At 41.6% G+C, this 19,295-nt stretch overlaps 1 protein-coding gene across 2 annotated transcripts in view; it reads right to left on the minus strand.

Moving 5' to 3' along the window:
• Nucleotides 1-9,189: 9,189 nt before the first annotated feature.
• The window catches only part of LOC147433711 (uncharacterized), a 61,752-nt gene continuing 51,646 nt past the window's right edge, over nucleotides 9,190-19,295 (minus strand). For both annotated transcript variants that reach the window (XM_086490338.1, XM_086490339.1), the window contains 3 exons: nucleotides 10,272-10,451; nucleotides 10,032-10,187; nucleotides 9,190-9,731 (listed from right to left, as the gene is read on the minus strand). In XM_086490338.1, coding sequence (XP_086346464.1) covers nucleotides 9,558-9,731; nucleotides 10,032-10,187; nucleotides 10,272-10,451 — 510 coding nt within the window. In that variant the 3' untranslated portion in view covers nucleotides 9,190-9,557. The remainder of the gene's footprint in view (nucleotides 9,732-10,031; nucleotides 10,188-10,271; nucleotides 10,452-19,295) is intronic.

The following is a 19,295-nucleotide window of genomic DNA, read 5'->3' on the forward strand; positions in this document are numbered from 1 at the left end:
GCAAAAAGACATAGATTTTAGAGAGAATTTTTCTCCCACTTGTCCTATGACTACTGTGTGTTTTCTATGTGCATTGGCAGGCTCATATTGGTTGGGATGTACATCAATCAGACATTGTTACTGGTTTCTTGAATGGTGATATATTTGAGGAAGTTTATGTAACGCGACCTTGCGGTTTTGTGAAGAAAGGACAAGAGGATAAGGTGTGCAAATGTAACAAAGCTTTGTATGGTTTGAAGCAATCTCCTCGTGCTTGGTATGAAAAGGTTGAATCAATCTCCATGCTTGGTATGAAAAGGCTGACACTCATTTTTTCAAACGAGGCTTTTGTAACATTCCAACAAAAAGCACATTGTATGTCAAGTGTGAGGGCGGTGTACTTCTCATTGTTATTCTTTATGTAGATGATTTATTGATCATTGGTCCCAATGAGGCACATATTGCTGAATTTAAGGCTGATTTGAATGCTACTTTCAAGATGAAATATTTGGGACTGTTGCATCATTACTTGGGTATACAGTTTAAGCAGTGTGATGGTGGTATTGTATTGTGTCAGAAAAGTTACATAGAGACATTGCTATGTAAGTTTGGACTTAAGGATTGCAAACGTATTGCCAAACCCATGGAAACAGGTTTCAAGTTGAGTCTACATGATGTTGGTGATCCTGTTGATGCCTCTCTCAACGAGTTTGCCTCTAAAATGCCGGTTTTCTACCTAGTGTAATCCTCTTCCTCATTGGTCGCGAGCACCACTCTCTCTCTCTCTAGAACTAAAAGGCCCGAAAGTGAGTCAAAATTTCTCCTAATGTTTTTTTTTTTAAACTCGACTCGTCTAGTTCAAAAAACAATAACATTGAGGAATATTCAGGAGACAAAATCTCTTTCTTAAACAAGTTTCAATTCACTTTGCTTACTTTGTTTTAGAATCATGATTCAAGTGACCAAGCAAGCTCCCATACTCTAAGAGCAGTATCAATTTAAACATAAGAGACCTCTTAGTAATTTATAATCATCATAGAGCACAACATCCATCCCTATGTTATACATTGTTTTAAGTCCTTATGTTTTAGAGCATAGTAAGTCCAGTGTCATCAGTTTGTTTTGTCAAAAACTCAGCCATCATAAACATTAGATATATCAACAGTCCATGAAGAGAAAACGTTAGCATCCATTAATAGGTAAAAGACTCAAGAAAGAAGCATTTTAAGTCCAACAAGTGCTTTCTTCTCTCAAAAAATATCTTAGTATGGAAATTTAAACATGATTAGTAAGAACCAATAAGGAACCAGGTTTTTCAAACGATCAAAGAGCACAACAACAATAGCATTTCATAGGTAAACGAGCCAACACTCCCCATGTATATAAACCCTACTAGAAAGATTCAAATTCTTAACTGAAGCAAGATTTATACAAGCAAGAAATGAGACTACACTCAAAAGCCTTTTTAGTATTTTCATTGCAAAAGATTCACCAATCAATGTAAGAAGAAACCTTCTTCCGAGTCAAGAAGTAAAGCAAAAGGTTAGGCAACTCATTACATTCCAAAAGCTCAAAATTAGAAAATGAACCTACATGTAATGGTGCATAAAGATGCTTTAAGAATGCCATATGAATCTAATATCGGCTATAAGGTCAAAGAACATCCATTTATATATTAAATTTTATTCACACTCTTCAAATATAAAAGGCAGTTCTAAAGAAGATGCACCAAGCTCTTTAAGAATAGAACATACATGTACAAGGAGCTCAACTATCATCCGGAGGCTAAAACTTTTTTGCAAAGAGCGAGGAAAGCAACTAATAATTCACCTTTGGAGGAGGTCTATTCCCCATTCAACAACTTAGCCCGTTTGATAGATTCAAATGTTGAGAATGATTTAGTCCTCTGGAAAAAAAATTGGATGAACAACCTTTATCCATGAAAACAATTTTCCTAGCTCTTATTTTCATGCATAACTTACAGCGGTCATTTACCATCAAAGTAGTTTTAGTTTGACAAAAAGAATTCTATTTTTTCCTTCTTTAAGAGGTTGTTTTCTCGGCTTGTATATATGCCCAACACTCTAGGGCAAGCCTTTTTAATTGGTAGAATCAGTAATACTACTTCATGTGGTGTGTACTCTTGAGCTTCTCATTCATCTTCTCCAACTTTGCATAGATTTCTACAATTCGCAAATATAGGCTATGCCCATGATGATGAGGGCTCTAGCAATTTTGTTGTTGCTAGATATATTTTGCCTATTATTGAGCAGGCACGTTGAGATGCTAAGGATATGCAAGCTCGTGCCTTGCTTGGACCTTTTACTAAGTGTTCCATTACTCCACACATTTGCTCAGCACGAACAAAAAAAGAGGCATGGGGAATAGGCTAGGTTTCTTGTATGCGGGTACGAATTTGGTAGTAGTTGCTAAGCTCTGTAAGGAACTACATCTCAAGGTTTTGCGAGAGGGGCATGATACAGATGTATTTTTTATGGTAATAAAAGATCTCAATGAACAATTAATTTCCATTGGTGAGGTTATTCTTGATAGAAGTCTTGTGCATATAGGGTTTTATGCTTTGCTATATTCTTCTCAATTTTTTGCCTCCACCTTTGGGCTTGTGATAAGAGGGTAAACATTATGTGAAGTTTGATGGTTTGTCAAGAGTCCCAACCTAGAAAAATAGGACTAAGCATCATGCTATTAAAGAAGAATTCGTGGTTGTGCAACATAAGGAGAATGTCCATGTTGCCACTTCCAATGCTTCTACAAGTAGTAGGCAGGACTCTTTATATGTTGCTTCTTCAAACAGCAATAGCTTTGAGAAATGCGGTAATAACGATAAAATGAAATTGAAATGTAATTATTGTTAAGCAATGCCCTAAGGTCAAGGCCAAAGAGGCTCGAAAGAAAGAGGCAAATGCAGCCATTGCAGAAGCTTCTTTGTATGCATATTCTTCAAATATTATACAAGATACAAAATGGGCTTTAGTATGCAATTTTATTATTTCCCACTTGTTATGATGCATATATTTCTGAATATGTGGATCATGTGTGGTACCGAACAATGGTGCAACTAATCACATTATGTCTCATCGTGATTTTCTCACTTCTCTTGAGACTTTCCCTAGTGGAACTACTATCACGTGTGCCAACAATGCCTCATATTTAGTTAAGAGAATTAGGAAAATTATGCTTACTATTGCAGGTGGCATCTCTTTCATACTTTTGGATACTTTATATGTACCTAGGATCAGAAGAAACTTCTATTTTTATTTGCACTTGCAAAACTTGGTTTTGCAGTCAAGTTTGTGATGACAGATATATTGTCCATAATCTTAGTTTTCCTGATACTATTATGGCATCTAGTACTTTGTTTCATGGGATGTATAAGCTCAATGTGTACAAGAAATGTGTGGAACATTTAGCATGCATACTTTCTAATTTGAAGGCTATTTCATATGCAAAAATTTGGCATGCTCATTCTTGCCGGAATTTCCCAGTTTGTTGCACTTGCAAAAATCTATACAGTTGCTTTATTGCCCAATCTTGAGGAACCATAGAAACGTACATGTGAAGGCTCTATTTTGAGCAAAATGCAACAATCTAAGTTTCCAAAAAATGGTTCTATGAAGCCTACTTGTAAATTATAGTTCATGACTTTTATTTATGCTTTCTCCAGGCATGCAAAAATGTATGTGCTTAAGGAAAATTTTAAAGTATTTATTTGTTTCAAGAAGTTTCTATTTATGATTCAAAATTATATGGTCATGGTGTGGGCACTATCCAGTCGGATCGAGGGGGAGAGTATATGTTTAAAGAGTTAAATGCATTGGATAAAACACCAATGTACAATGTTGTATACCCCTCCACAAAATGGAATTGCAAAGAGGAGAAACAAGTCACTTATGGAGATGAAAGGATGTATGGTCAAACCCAAGCTTTTCCACATATGTTTTAGCTTGAAGGTTGTCCTATGTACTTTGTATGTATTAAACAATCCTAAGCTTTGCCACATGCGTTTTGGCTTGAAAACTATTCTATAAGGCTATTCTATGTACTTTGTATGTATTAAACTAATGTCCTGTGAAATTGTTGCAATCTATCACTCCTTATGAGCCTTGAAAGCTATCCCATAAGGCTATTCTATGTTCTTTGTATTGAACTAATGTCCTGTTAAATTGTTGCAATCTATCACTCCTTATGAGGCTTGCCATGGTAAGAACCCATCCATTAGTCATTTGCATATATTTGGTTGCTCGGTGGATTATGCTTTAATGTCTAAGAAACAATGCAAAAAAATGGATGATGAGGCTTAAAAATGATGTCTTTTTTTTGCTACATTCTAAAAAGCAAAAGTATATCATCCTTAAACAAATCATATTTAGACTAAGTCAAGATATTGTTTTTGTACAAGATGTAGTTCAGCTCTTGTTAGATTTACCAAGGTGACAGATATACCCCTGATATAAGCTCAAAAAATGTATATTGAAACTTTGTTGCATCTATTCAGTGGTGGAATGTAACTCCTAATGAGGCACATATACGGCCTATGTAGGTTTCAAATGCTATTATAGATTGGTCATTTTATGATACAAATTTCAAGGATGTAATCGATAAGGATAGGGCTTAAATGAGTAGGCTAGAGGTGTGTCAAGATGGCTAGTGCAAACCTTTTGTGAATGTAAATTAGGTGCACCTTTGTTTAGTCCTATTCATTCAAGTTTTCACCAATACCTCTTATGCATCACATTGTTATGTTTTGGATATGTTTAGTATGTACAATGAGGAAGAGCATCTTTAATTGGATTAAGTACAATATTCAAAATTAAGGTTGGTCACAATACAATGTGAGTATAATGCTACTGTGAAGAATGGCGCATGGTCTTCATGTGACTTGCGTCTTAGAAAGAATGCCATTTGTACTAAGGTTTTTCAACTGAAACGTAAGCCTGATGACACTGTTCATCTATATAAGGCTAAAGTTGTGGCAAAAGGGTATGCTCGAAAAAAGGGCATTGATTTTGATGAGACTTTTTTCCCACTTGGCGCTTAACTACCAAAATTAATGCATTAGTTAATCATAATGGACGGAACGTACATGAGTTGAACATAAAGACTATGTATTAGAATGGTCATTTGCATAAGGAAATTTATTTTTCACAACCTCGCAATTTTCTTTAAAAGGGGCAAGAAAACAAGGCGTGCATGCTTAAGAAGGCATTATATGGTTTAAAGCAAGATCCACTTGCATGGTATGAGAAGAAATTTGGCTACACATGGTTTTTAGAATAGTCCAACTAAAAGCACTTTGTATGTCAAGCATCTGGATTATGTATTCTTTTTTGTACTCTATGCGGATGATGTGTTGCTCATTGGACCAAATGAGGGACATATTGCTGATTTTAAAGCTGATTCAAGTCTCTTTTGAGATGTCAAATTTGGGGCTTTTGCATCATTATTTGGGTATACAATTTACGCAGGTTGATGGAGGTGTTTCTTTGTGTCAGAAAAAATGTATTGAGACATTTTTGCCTAAATTCGGCCTTGAGGATTGCAAGCCTATTGGTACTCCTAAGAAGACAAGTTTGAAGCTTAGTACTACTTCATAATGCTCGAGATTACTTTAATATCACACTATATTAGCAGCTTATTGGTTGTTTTATTTAGACATTCATTATGAGGCCAAATGTTCAATACGCAATTTCCCATCAAATTTATGCATAGCCCACAACAGTTAAGCAGATATTTTGCTACTTGAGTGGCACTATATATCTTGGGTTGTTTTATTCCAAGGGGAGGTCATTGTTGTGAGATTTACATGCTTTTAAAGACTTGGATATGGCTAGTTCCTCTAACATGTGAGTATCCTATCCATTAGTTGTTTTTGTTTCATGCTCAGCAACCCATGCAAATCTTTGTTGAGCAAGAAGCAGCCTGTAGTGGCAACAACTAGTTGTGAATCTGAGTACAGAGCAGCTTTCACAACTACTATTGTGTTTGACTTAAATGCCTTTTGGGTGAATTGGTATTGGACAGAAGCCTAATACCACCATCTTTACAAAGAATCTTTTGGAAGTTGCGAGAAACCCAACCATGCTCGCACAAAGCATATAAAGGATTTTGTGTATTGTGGGATACAAGCATGCCCACTTTATTTGGTACATGTGTTAAATATTGGGGATCCTATCATTGGTAAACGACCAGTTACGTTAAAATTGTTTTTTTTTTTGTGCTTGTTTTTGTGTGGTAAATTTAAGGGTAAGTAAATGTGTCCTCCTTAACGCTCATTAAAAGCTGCAAGATAGGGAAGGGTAAACATGATAGAAATTTTTCATTCGTACAAATCTATAATTAGAATACAAACCCCCATTCATGATTATGACAAATGGTATATGGGTTATAATCGTAAACATGTGAAAATTGCAAAATCCTCATGTCAAGAGCTCTTTGAATTGTTGAAAATACAGCTCCAAGAATGCACGCAAAGATGGAGAAGATGAAGGAGAAGATCAAGAGCACACAACTACAGAAGGTGTATTACTGAGTGTGCTAATACAAAGATAAGGTTTGTCTTAGAGTGAGTGGAGTATGTGCAAGGTGGGAAGAAATTATGGTAGCAATGCCCCTTTGGGAGTGATGCGGTGAACATGAGTTGGCACTCATGTATAGGGAAGTGCTATACCATATGTGACTAGTTTACGAAGGGAAGCAAGCCAAAGATTTGCGGAAAGCTTCAAACTTCTTGTGAGGCAAAACCTTTGTGAAAAGAGTAATAGGATTTTCCTGTGTAGGCACATAAGCTAGGTTGATCTCTCTTGCAGATAGTCTCTCCGTGATATTATCCTTTTTGTAGGAAGACAAACTACCTTTCCCAATTTTGTAGCCAACAAAAGCAAAATCTTCAACCTCCATCCAACGTGGATACTTATGTTTAATCAAACTCTAATAATCCTTCAAATAGAGCCCACAAGAGAGCATGTGTCCTCTGTGTATTCAAAAATAAAGGGGACATTTCCAATAGCCAACTTTGAGGTTCTGTATTGACCAAAAATACCTCGTAAGGACCTTTTGCACCAAAAAATGCACCACATTGCTTTTCATTTGAGCCAAAAATCCACCCAATGTACTACATCTTGCGCCCAACACTCAAGCTCCTTAAGTAAACCAAGCTCCACCAATGAGGTGGCCACCCCCTAGATCTACTTTCTCTATTAAAGAAAAGGAAGGTAATTCTTTTTCCTTCCTCGCCTCCTTGGAGGAAGGAAGTATGGAAGAGGAAAGAGCTCTTTCTCTCACATTGGTGGAACAAGTCAATGCCTTGGATAAAACTCTCCTCCAAAATTACGACATCCAAGCCCCTTCTAGCCCACCCCAATGGAGGTGAAAATCAACAACAAAAGAGCCCTAGAGCACTCTCAACCAGATGGTGGAGAGAACAAATCAAAGAAAGTCCTTAAACATAAGCCTAAGCAGTAGGTTTTGTTGGTTCCTTGCCCCCGTTCAGTCTTTTTGTATCCAAGGCTCTTTAGCTTTTTCATGTAAAAGCTCCCATCTTAAATATACTTTTGTAAGGTTTTATGGTATTTATTGGGGGGGAAAAGGTGCACATCATAGATCCACACACTGCATACCTTTGTAGACACAGCAAAAACCCATGATTTTCAAGTATGTACAGAAAGTAATGCCTACTGAATGGAATACCAAAACAATCACGAATTTCTGTTCATTCTGATCAACCAGCGGACATAAAAGAGTAGTACAAAGTGCGTTCAAGAACTCGAGAATCCATCATAACCAGGAGAATAATGTCACATAAGAACCCATTGATTTGCTCACAATACACCCATGCACCTACACTCAACGATGACAAGAAGAACCAATAAGAGGAAAAACCTTTGCCACTCATCTAAAAGTCATCACGGAATAAACCCCCCTCCCCCCCCCCCCAAAAAAAAAAAAGAGCCACAACCTCCCTCTTCACTACAACCATCATGGACACTAATACAAGGGGTTTGAAACATTTTTTCATGTGCCTAGATGGATCCAAGATAAGCCCAGATTCACTTTTAAAGTGCGCAAGCTAGAGTCATGCTAGTCATCCACAAGAGATCACCATCAGCTCCATCATGACTAATTACCATGACATCCCCACAAATGTTGTCAGTGCCCAAAAGTGGTTTATAGAACTAGGTACCGATATATGCTCCCATACCCCCACACCCCACATATGCAAGCATAAAACAATACAAAGATCTGCATGCTAAGATTCAGACGAGGCTGAGTCTTTACTAAGATCCTAGGGCAATACATGTGTCATCTGAGTACCAAAAAACAATGGGGATAATTCAAGCATCATAATGTAGGTGTTAAGTGTCTGCCAACAAGACTTCATAGACTGGCGCCAAAGTAGACACCTCTGACTGCCTGGCGTTTAAGAAGGAAATCTACCCGCTGGTCCACATTTTGTGCAATGGGCATCTTGCCCGAAAAGAACAAAAGAACCGCACTGAGAGCATATTGCACCACACGATCCATGAGAGCTTGAATTGGAATGGGCACCTCAGTGGTGGGTTCTTCACCCTCCCAAGCATTCCACGCATCCTCGAAATCCTCCAATAAGCCAGCTCAGATTTCACTCATTCTCGAGGACTCTGTTTCCTGCTTTGTAAGAGCAGATGGTAGGCGTGGCGGAATCAGTCATAAACTGAAGAAAGATATTCTAAGAACTGACATGCATACATTCAGTGATTGTTAGCTAGAACTAAGGGTTGAGATTTTTCCATACTCTACAGGTATAATGTAGAGCTACAAGGACATTTTGATCTTTAAAGGCGGGCTTAAAATCTAGCTGTAATGCTGCTTTATGTCGATATACAGTCCCTCCACTTATATTCAGCACCAAGCACACACCAGAGGAGCAGGGCTGCGTGCGAGGAAAATCATACAAAAACTTCTGGAAGCATGCCCACCCAAGATTGTAGTAAACGATACTGGAATTCCGAGGGCAGCAATTCCATTTAATAATAAAGGATAACAAAGACACAATGCAGCAATTGCAAGAAAGAGACGATGGTTGTATGAATGCGGTGGGCACATTTGACAGACTTACCATTTATTAAGTTACTGAAAACAATTGACCTTATCTGTGCAGAATCCTCCCGGTTACTGATTTGCACGACACTCGACTAAACGACCGCTTCAACATCACACAACTCTCCATTTTACAACTGAAAAATGTGTATTCAGTGGCGAATGCCTAGGAGGAACAACAATACAAAATGTGTATTGAGTATCATACAATTCCGGAGTGCTGGAATTCTTCCAGCTCGCCTTCGGACTTCAGAATCTTGTTGCCGAATTGCAGTAATCAATGTACAAGCTTTGTAAGAGCACACTCACATGCTGCTATCTGCAATGTCACATGTTATAATCTTCGCTAATTTGAGCGGCTAATTAATGGATTCTGCTGAAGGGGCAAAACTACTCCCTCCTTTCGGAGCCCACACAAATACCAGCTTATCAAGAACTCTTGATCCACCTCACGCGATGATAAAGAACCCTTGAAATTTGCACTATATATACTCTGTGTGGTTTAAGAAGTCTTCAAATTCTGTTCCCCTGAGTACCTTGTAGACCATATCCCAATTTTGAATCTGGTCAGATAGAGACTGTGTGTGTATCTTTACTTGCTGACTTGTCAGAGATAATACAGGAACACCCAAAAACTCCTGTGTTTGTTCCAGCCTCTGCAGAATTCCAAAATCATGTCAATAACCAACCTCCCTATGCTCACAAACCTTTACCAAATCCCCCTCAACACTTCCCTAATAATTGTTCTTGTCCCTAAAGCTCTTGAATAGTCAGTCCAACGTTAAGGCAAGGGGCATAGCATTCACATTTCTCCTTTTCTAGAGAGGCAAAAATAGCTGACTTAGGCTACTACCAAAGACCACTCATACACATGCATATGGATAAACCTCCTCTAATCAATGCTCGAGCATGTAAAAAATCATCAATGCACTGTTTATTCACTTTATGAGACCCACCTCTTTATTTTTTACAAGGTCCTCGTAATACACAATGGTATGCCGAGTATCATTAAAAGCCTCCAAAGCATTTTGGGTCACTTCCAAAATACGCCGGAAGTTGGCCGGTAAGACCTTATGGTTGATAGTCGGTCTGAAATTAGCTAAAGTAAAAGCCTGGAGCCACAAAGGAAAAAACATTAGAAGCAGACAAAACCCACCAACAGCTCCAAGCCGTATGTAGCAGCAAGTGGGACATACCTCTTCCTTGGAGTGTACATGAGACTTGTGAGTTCCGTTCAATAACTTCATCTCCCTGTCATAGGCATTCGCCAGAATTGAGACAAGCCTTTTTAAAAGGTTACGTCTCAACAGAAAGATGACGGAGACACCTCTATTCTTGAAATACAAATTTATTTCCCTGTGATACTGCATAGCACCCTGCAACCATACAGACTTCGATGTTGAAATGGTTTAACTCAAATACTACACAGAAAAGAGAATTATTTTCTGTCTTCCATCATATAGATATGAAGCACCCATCCTCTCCCCCCCCCCCCCCCCCGCCCCCCGCGCGTGGGGTTCCAAAACACCACTACTTTTTTTAAGGTTACTGAAACGTTAAGACAGGATGAACGGTGCCATTCCAAACGAGGTGTCCCGTTTCGAGTCACACTTCATCATGGCACGTCCCTGTAAGTCCCTACCTTCATTTGCTTCCTTGGCTGTGAAAACAATTTTCAGTCCCCCTAGGCTAAGCCTTTGCCATATCATGCTGGCTAAGGCACCTAACTCCTCTTGACCACAGCATTCTCATGCAATCCAATAACTAAAAGTAGTTCTCAAAGTTACTTACATCAATTTCATTAGAGCATGCAGAATTTATATGTTTTAGCAATGGAGATCCAACTCCGATGGGAGGAGGAAAGAGCCACACTGGTGGCCAGTAGTGCCATCTAGGCACGCCTTGAACCAGGGTAAAGAAAATCCCTGGGCGCCAAAGTCGTAAGAAGGCCTCTCGGTGCTCCCACACGTGGTCGGAGCTGCCCTGAAGTCTCTCAGACTGACCCCTGAGTGTATGCATCAGCTCCAGACAAACGTCACAAACAGTCTCTGCTGGTGGGACAGGGAGAACCTCAAAGATGCAGAAGCAGCGGGCCCGCCATATGAACCAGAGTGTAAGGCCACAAACAAGCTCCCAACACCATTCTCTATCATTGAACCATTCCTGGGGGATGAGCTCTGTGGCAGGCTGGGGTGTAGGTCGACCCCCCTGAATCACTATCATCCGGTTGGTGGAAGCCAACTCAAAATGTCTGTTCCCCAAGTCTATATGATGGGTTCCCCAAAATGACATGTAGCCCATAGGGGTTGTTCTCCAAGTCTATATGATGGGTTGGCCAACCTTATCCGACTGGGATGCTCCACCTCACGAAGTCGGGAATGTGAGTTGTAATTTCAAGTTGTAGGGTTCTCTCCCCCACAAAAAAAAAGGGGGTGCAGGGCCCACAAGAGTGGACCAGGCTGCAGCACCCCAAGTGTATTGTCGAGTTGTGGAGAGGGTTGGCATCAGCCGAAAGAAGCCGTTGTGTACCAACCAACTCCCAACTGTTGTAGCCCAGTGTGCAACTAGCCACTGAAACATAATAACCCACCTCGGCTGCCTGCTGTCCAACAACCGCTCCCAAAAGCTTGACAAGAACTCGGCTGTGAGACCCTCCTCCTGCCAGTGGAATGCTGCAATTGGGCAAGCCTCGCTCCGTGCTGCCAATATCTGTCGCCCCAAGCGAGCTGTGTACTGGAAAAACGGAGTCCCTAGGTAAGAGAAAGGCTCCTGCTAGAACCACTCTCTCGGGTCTCATTGCACTCGTACCAAAGGGCAGCTCTCTCAAGCGCAAAGCCGCCAGTGTCCTGACTCTAGATCTGTTGGGTCGGGATCAATGACACAAGTCCTCCCACATATACCCACAACTCGGATCCTCTGAAAGCAACCCTCTGCAAGCTGTGGTGCCTCTACTGAGACTCTGTGAAGAAGACCCTCTCCCTAAACCTCGAAAAACGTGTGGGGTACCGACTCCGAGCAAGCCCTAACAGCAATGAGGACCTCCAGGCGCGTGAAGGCCCCCATCCATCTGGGAGCTGCAGCCTGAAGAGAAGTATGCTACTAAGCAAGTATAGCCCATGCTCTTGTACTAGACTTCCACAAATCCAGCACTCCTACAAAGACATCAGTCACTGATCAAATCACATTTCCGTTGAGGGTCTCAGGTTCAAATCATGATCATCATAACCATTTAGCAATCATATACACACCGCGTTGATCTTTTCACGGATGTCTTGATCTACTAAATCTTGTTACTATCACATTCTTTCACAAGTCAAGAAAACCATGCCCATGATCATCCCCACAAGACAGTACATTCGTAGGGCATGCATTTCGCAAATCACAATTCAATCATTCAATCTAGCCATCTCATCCCGTCTAGAACTCTTAATGCACTTAGATCCTTCTGCAACCATCTCATCCTTCCGGAACTCTTAATGCACTCACAACAATATCCAATCATCTTATTGAGATAGAAATTTGATGCACTACAATCACATTCATTTTACATTCACTTAGCCATCACATCCAGATTTGTTGATCTCTAACAGATGTCTAGATGCACTAAGTTCAAATCATTCATCAAATAAAATGTTGTAAACATTTCATCTTTCCAACAAATACTCTAACAATACACACAAAAGAGCATGTTTAATTCTAGGAAATTTTCAATTCAAAGTACATATTTTCATAAGTCATTCCGCAAAATACTAAAATCCCTTAAATCTAAAAGAGAAATTAGTGACTTTATTCAATCTAGGTAATCTGTGACAAAGGAGAGGAGTGGCTTCCCTCTTGGGCAGTCCGCACCGCACCATATTCGACCTACTGATTCATCGGTAGCTTTCGGAATAGACACTACTAATAATCCAAAAGCTTCAAGGTACAGCTTAAAACCGAAGAGAATCTACAAGGTTCTCTTCCCCATCCACTTTGCATCGAGAGCCAAAAAGTGCCCTTGACCAAATTATCCGGTGGACCTAGCTTTACCTTTTTTGTTATTTTCCTGTGCCCTGGGACCTGTTGGTAGCCCTGTTGGCCTCTCTGTCCTCTGACATCTCAATCTCAATTGTCATAATTCTCTAATGAACCATAAGTTGATTCCCTTGTTTCTTCGAAACTCTTTGATGAACAATCAGCTAATTCCCTTCCTTCTTTGGAATTCTCTCATGGACTACCATCCACTTCCCTTGGTTCTTTCTTTTCCTTGGAAGACTCCTACCCCGTTGAGGTGGACATTGGCTTGTTGGTTGGATAGGTCAATGAGTCAGCATCCAAACCAAAACCTTGCTTGGCATGTCCCATAAGTCTCTGAATGGAGTCAGACTTCTTTTGCAAACAATATAGTCGAATCTCTTTTGGCAATCCACAACAAAACAACTCAATCTCATCCTTCAAAGTGATCCTACGAAACAAGGTCACTGGCAAATTGGTATCCCCAAACCTCTGGCAATAATCATCCAAAGTGCCTTCCTTATTCATTCTCAGATGATGTCAAATCGTGATGATATCTTCTTCATATTCTTTCGTATCCACGTAAAAATGAAAACTCTCTTGAACTTTAACCACTTTTTAGGTGTTTCTATGTGCAACAACAGAGTAGACCACCACATCTCTGCGTTTTCTTTCAAGTAGGACGTCGCTCTTCGTACCTTGGGACGTTCCGAGAAACAACCTCCCAAGAAGGCAATGTCAAACTGCAGTATGAATTCAAGGGCTCGATGAGTATCCTAGTAGCCTAAAAACGTGTCAAAGTTGACTACTTGACCCCTGTCCTTGAACTCCTTGGTCTTCTTGACCCCCGTCCTTGAACTCCTTGGTCTTCTTGTTCTTTTTCTCATTGTTAGAACTATCAAAAGAGAATGAGATCTCCTCCTCTGAGCTGCTAGATTGCTTTTTGTGCTTTCTAGACTTTTTCTTAGATCTGCTTTTCTTGCTTTTCCTTCATTTCTTCCGCATTTTCTCATCGTCACTGGAGCAAGAGGATGACAAACTGTCGGAACTCTCTTAAGGCGAAGAAAAATCTAGGTCATTCTCAAAATGAGCATGCTTCTTGGATCTACTTACCACCTCAAAAGTCGATTTCCGGCCCAACCGAGGAAATCCCTTGAATTCCTTTTCTTCCGAGAGTGCCTTAAGCTTCTAAATTCTAATCAACGGGTTTGTCTTCCTTTGAAGAGTTTTGTCAAACTTTCTGTGAGTACGGTTTCTACTTTTTTAGACTCGGCTTCTCTTCTTGCTTCATTACCGACTTGAGAGTTAAATTGATGGCCTCTCACCGTCTAGAATGAATCTCGTCAGGTGGGTAATTCTTCAAGTAATTCACATATTTCGGGTCCTTGGAGTACTTGATCGATCTTTTCATACACGTGTAAACCTGTAGTTGAAGTTTGTACTCCGCTCTCTCGCGATTCCCTGCTAGAAATTTTCCAAAATCTTCGTTGGTTTCCTCTATTCCACGTTGAAACTCTGCTTTTCTTCATCTCCCCACAGACCAACAGTCAGAGGGGTGTCGTCTCTATCGGATTCTCCGCAAGAACCCGTGTGTGTTGTAGAAAGGATCCGATCCTTCATAGAGCTTCAATACCATTGTTACAAGCTTGGACACTCCAAGCAAGAAATCAATAGCAATACATGAACAAAATCTCCAAATAACTAAACTTGAATAGAGAGAGAGAAAAGGAGACTGGACACGAGACGGCAGAGTTCCGTCCCTAACGCATTGGCCCCAAAGACTAGCACCCCTTCCGGTATTTCTTGATTATTGCTTCACAAGGGTACAACTCCCAAGGGTCCAACTCTCTCCAAGACTATACGTCTAGAGAGTAGCGAGAGGCCCCAAGGTCCCTTATAAATAGTACAAGGGATGCCCAAAAGCATTTTTTCTAAAAGCATCTGCTTCCAAAATCCTGCGCTAAAAATTGTCCAAAACAACCAACACAAATCCCAGAAACTGCCCAAAACACCCAACACAAATTGCAGAAATCCATACACCCTGCCACATCATCAATCGACGCGATTTACACAAATCCAACTAGAGTTCAAGCTTTTGTATTTTTATGGCTTTAGGCCCCTCGGCCGTGTTCTTCAAGTTGGTAGGGGTTAGATGTTTAAACTCTAACCCCTTAGGCCCTACCACCAAATCTTCATAGTTCTTCTGAATTCGGTTCTTTTGGGTCGGCCAGTCTTTCCATTTGGGCATGCCACATCACCAACTTGTGGCAAGTTGTCTATCCCTACCCATCATTGCATGCCCTTTGCTCGTGTGTTGCCTATGCCTTTGTTCATTGTGAGCTTGGCCATTTCTTGTATATTATATATCGTCGGTTTTCCTCATTTTGAGATTTCCCACTACTAATGCACAGCTGATTTACCAACAAAGTTGTGTGTGTGTGTGTGTGTGTGGGGGGGGGGGGGGGGGAGGGAGAATCTGACACGCCTACGCGTCCTTCTGCAGAGTACTCAGCCCCTCAGCGCGCGCGCGTGTGTGTCAGCTCTCATGAGATAAGGCCAGAGACAAGTTTTATGAGGCAATTTAGCCTCGAAGTGGGCCACATATACCTCTTTCTTGACTTTACAGAGTCAGAAAAATGGCTGAAAATCAGGATTATCAGCCTCCAAAACTGCTCCAAAAAGTTAGTTACGAGTTCTGTTCTCCCAAACTTGGTAAATTGGCCAAAAAGTGCCACTTGGCACTCATACATGCAATTTTCCCGCATTGGGCTTCCTGCTTAAAAATCTCTCAACTAGTGCATCAGTTGACTTTGCAACAGAGTAATAAAAGTTCCCCTTGTCATTCTGAAGCTAATGACGCGTACAGATTTCATGGCCCAAAATAGCAGTTCCCTAAATTTTAGGAGATGCTTCCGTTGGGCTCCCACTGGTCATCTGACCATCTATCCTCATTGGGTCCGCATCCAAAAGTGAAATGTGGCCCAACTGTCAGATACTTTCTATTGGTGATCCCCACCTTGACTTTATGCCTTTATTGAGTTCACGTCCTAGTATCCACCAACTTGCTAAGTGCAACGAGGCAACCTACATGATCTTGCACTGAGCCTAGACATCCTCTTACTATACGAATTCCAGTGCCGACCAACTTCCCGTCTGCGAGTAAAATTACCGTTCACATTGGCCATACAATGTCCGACCATTTGCAACTTCAAAAAGAGGGTCTCAAAAATTAAACAAAAATCATTGGAAAGAAACCAATAACTAAGATTAGCAGTTGCCACGTCCTCGTGACATACCTCCCTCTTAAAATCGCAAACAATTTTTGTTTTATTTTCGGAGTCGGGTGGGGCACGCCCGATCGCTCCACTCATACACCAAAAAAGTATACAAGAAGAACGACCAGGACTATGCACTCAGAAACCAAAGGCAGATGCTTTTGTCACTAGTATCCTCTAGACTACGAGAGGCCAGAATTATCTACACTCTTAGGGCCATGACTAATCCCTTGAGAGACCCATTTCGCCAACTTGATTTGGGCGTGACAGTGACCAAGTACCTCTGTTCAGAGGCCCAGGTACTGCGGGACTTGCTTCGGTCTTCCCTTTGGAGTTGCATCCTCCAGGTAACTTGTCGCTCACCTCACTAAACTACCTTTGAAACCTGACAGTTTTCCCCTAGGAAATGCCATACCCCCTTGGAAGGGCGTCGGCTCACAGGTGACGTCCGCTGAGGTTGGTGGTGTCTCCCTTTTGCACCTCCCAACCCCTTTTAGGTGAAGTTGACCCCCCCGGGGGGGAATGGCACTTGGGCACTCTTGTAGCTCATCTGGCTTCGCTTGGGGAGAATTATGTCATTTCCCCCATAAGGGATCGGATTCAAAATAACAACATAAGAAGAGGACCATTATCTCCCCATCCGCCTATGCAGAGCACCCACGTACCGGGGTACAACTTCACCGAGGAACTTCGCCACAGGCACGTGCCCTGCGGTCCCGTCCCTCGAGTGCGGGTTACGGCGTAGCCAAAAGGGCATCTGCTTCCCGCGAGCCTCCCCACCAAGGAGGATAACGGTCCTTTCTTCAGGGTCCAACGAAGGGTCGATTGCGTTGAAGGTGGATTTGAATCGGTCCAGCCATCTCTCCCTAGATTCGTAAACCGCCGAACAAGTTCATCAGCAAATGCGAAAGCGAACGACCTCTAACTGGGAGCACAGCGTGCAAATGCTGTGTCCACGCATGTAACTATCCGCCAGTTTGAGCCCACCTACTCTCGCGAGAGCCAGCATTCTCTCCTCCTTCCTATTCACTATAGTGCTTCTATTGAGTTGCAATAGACATCCACGTGTTTGTTCAAAGCCCGTCTCCTTATAGGGCTCCAACGCCAAGCACGAATGCCTCTCGTCCCACTTCTCCCATGCGTGGTAGCGAATTGAGCTAAAGTCAGCCGACGGGATATACTTATTCATCCAATTATGGGTTCTTGTCGTCCAAGTCCACTTCTTGAACGGTTGGTTCTTAGGCTTCTTGTTTACCAAGGAGCCTATCCAGGTAGATGAAACCGAGCGGTACTTGTCAAAAACCCTTGCTTGTTGTCCCCCACAAAAGGCAGGTACGGGTGGTATGTTAAACTCGTGATGGAGAGTTGTCGTCCCTACAGAGGTTGACCTGTCCTCAATTGCATACCATAAATACATGCCACTGATGATCTTGTGTTGTTAGCACTCTTTTATCATCGCATGTACCCGCAAGAAAGATCGTAACACATAGATACAAATGACTTAATGAGACCTTCATACTTTTGTCATTTCCATCTATTACATTGAATTCCTATGCACATATGATGTGCTAGCTCTATCATTATCCCTCCTTTGCACACGTTGGGTTGGGGCATAAGTAGGCTGTAACCCAAAGACCTCAAGGTAAAGCTGCAATACATTTGGTGACTCTAACAGTTCATGCTCTTCCATCCACTTTCCATCCATAGGTGGATAGTTCTTGAACTTACCACATAGCATCTTGCAACCTGTCCCTTAACTTTTTACCTGTGCAAGAGGCTTTTGCCTCTACAAACGAGCATAATTCCGCAACACTGTAGCGTACTACCCACGACCAAGTAAGCTCAAATTTCAAGATGATTTACCAATGCGTCAAAGAATCCAAGCAATCGCCTCAGAGAATCGGCGAGTAGCATGTCACCTGGCAAACCCACATCACTCCCGCAGGAGATCTAGTGGCCAATCTACCACCGTGAGACCTCTCTCTATCTCATTTTGGTTCATACTTGAAAACCCTAAAAACGCAGCAGAAAATCAACCCTAATTTGACCACTTTTTGGCAAGGCGAACATGCGAAATTTCCTATCTGTCCTGTGAAGAGGAACCCTTCTTCCATAATGCCCTTCCCTTTGTCGGCCATAGTATAATCCCGTATTCCTGTACTCTCTGTCTTTACGCAAAACAACCGAGGATCACTTCTTGAGGAAAAAGTGATTGATATCCCGGCAATGGAAACTTGAAACCGGACCGTGAGGCGGTAGGCTTTGGCTTTTACCCGAAATTCTTTACTTTAGACACACAGAGAGAACGTGCAATGGAAACCTGCAATGGGAATTAACACTTAAGTACACACACGGCTCGGAAGCTAAAATGCCCCGAGCAGACACCGACAACCTGTAGGCCCCAAAACTGGCGCCCCTTTCAATATTTCTTTATACTTTGAGAGGGTAAATTACAAAGTAGAGTCCTGGGAATCCTTTACCTGTATCCCACTAGATACCACCTGTTTTGGCCAAATTTCGGTAGCATAACAGCCCTGAAACTTGCACGAAACCAATTCCCCTACTGGAACTCACTTCCACTGGCATAAACCCTCTGATTTCTGTCCAAAAACAGTAAATACAGCTCGCTGTATTTACTGGTTTTTGCCCTGTTTTCAACCCCAAACAGTCCCCTAACTGTCCTCTGCCAGTCGGGCACGATTCCCAATGGTTATGGCGTCCTTATGGCTGAAAAACAATCAATTTACAGCGCATACACAGTGTTGAAAACGCACCTGTACGGTGAGGTTATGACCCTCATCGGTGCCTGCTTTGGAGAAGCAATTAGCTACCCCTGTTCCTGCTCAAGGAGGCTCTTGCCTCAGCACAAAAGCATGAAACACCACACAGCTGTACATCAGTCAAATGAAGAGCCCTCTTGTGGGGCATCACATAACTGCACGTAGGAGAGAG

The sequence above is a fragment of the Adiantum capillus-veneris genome, chromosome 19 (genome assembly GCF_014529385.1).
Source record: "Adiantum capillus-veneris isolate H3 chromosome 19, ASM1452938v2, whole genome shotgun sequence".
NCBI lineage: Eukaryota > Viridiplantae > Streptophyta > Polypodiopsida > Polypodiales > Pteridaceae > Adiantum > Adiantum capillus-veneris.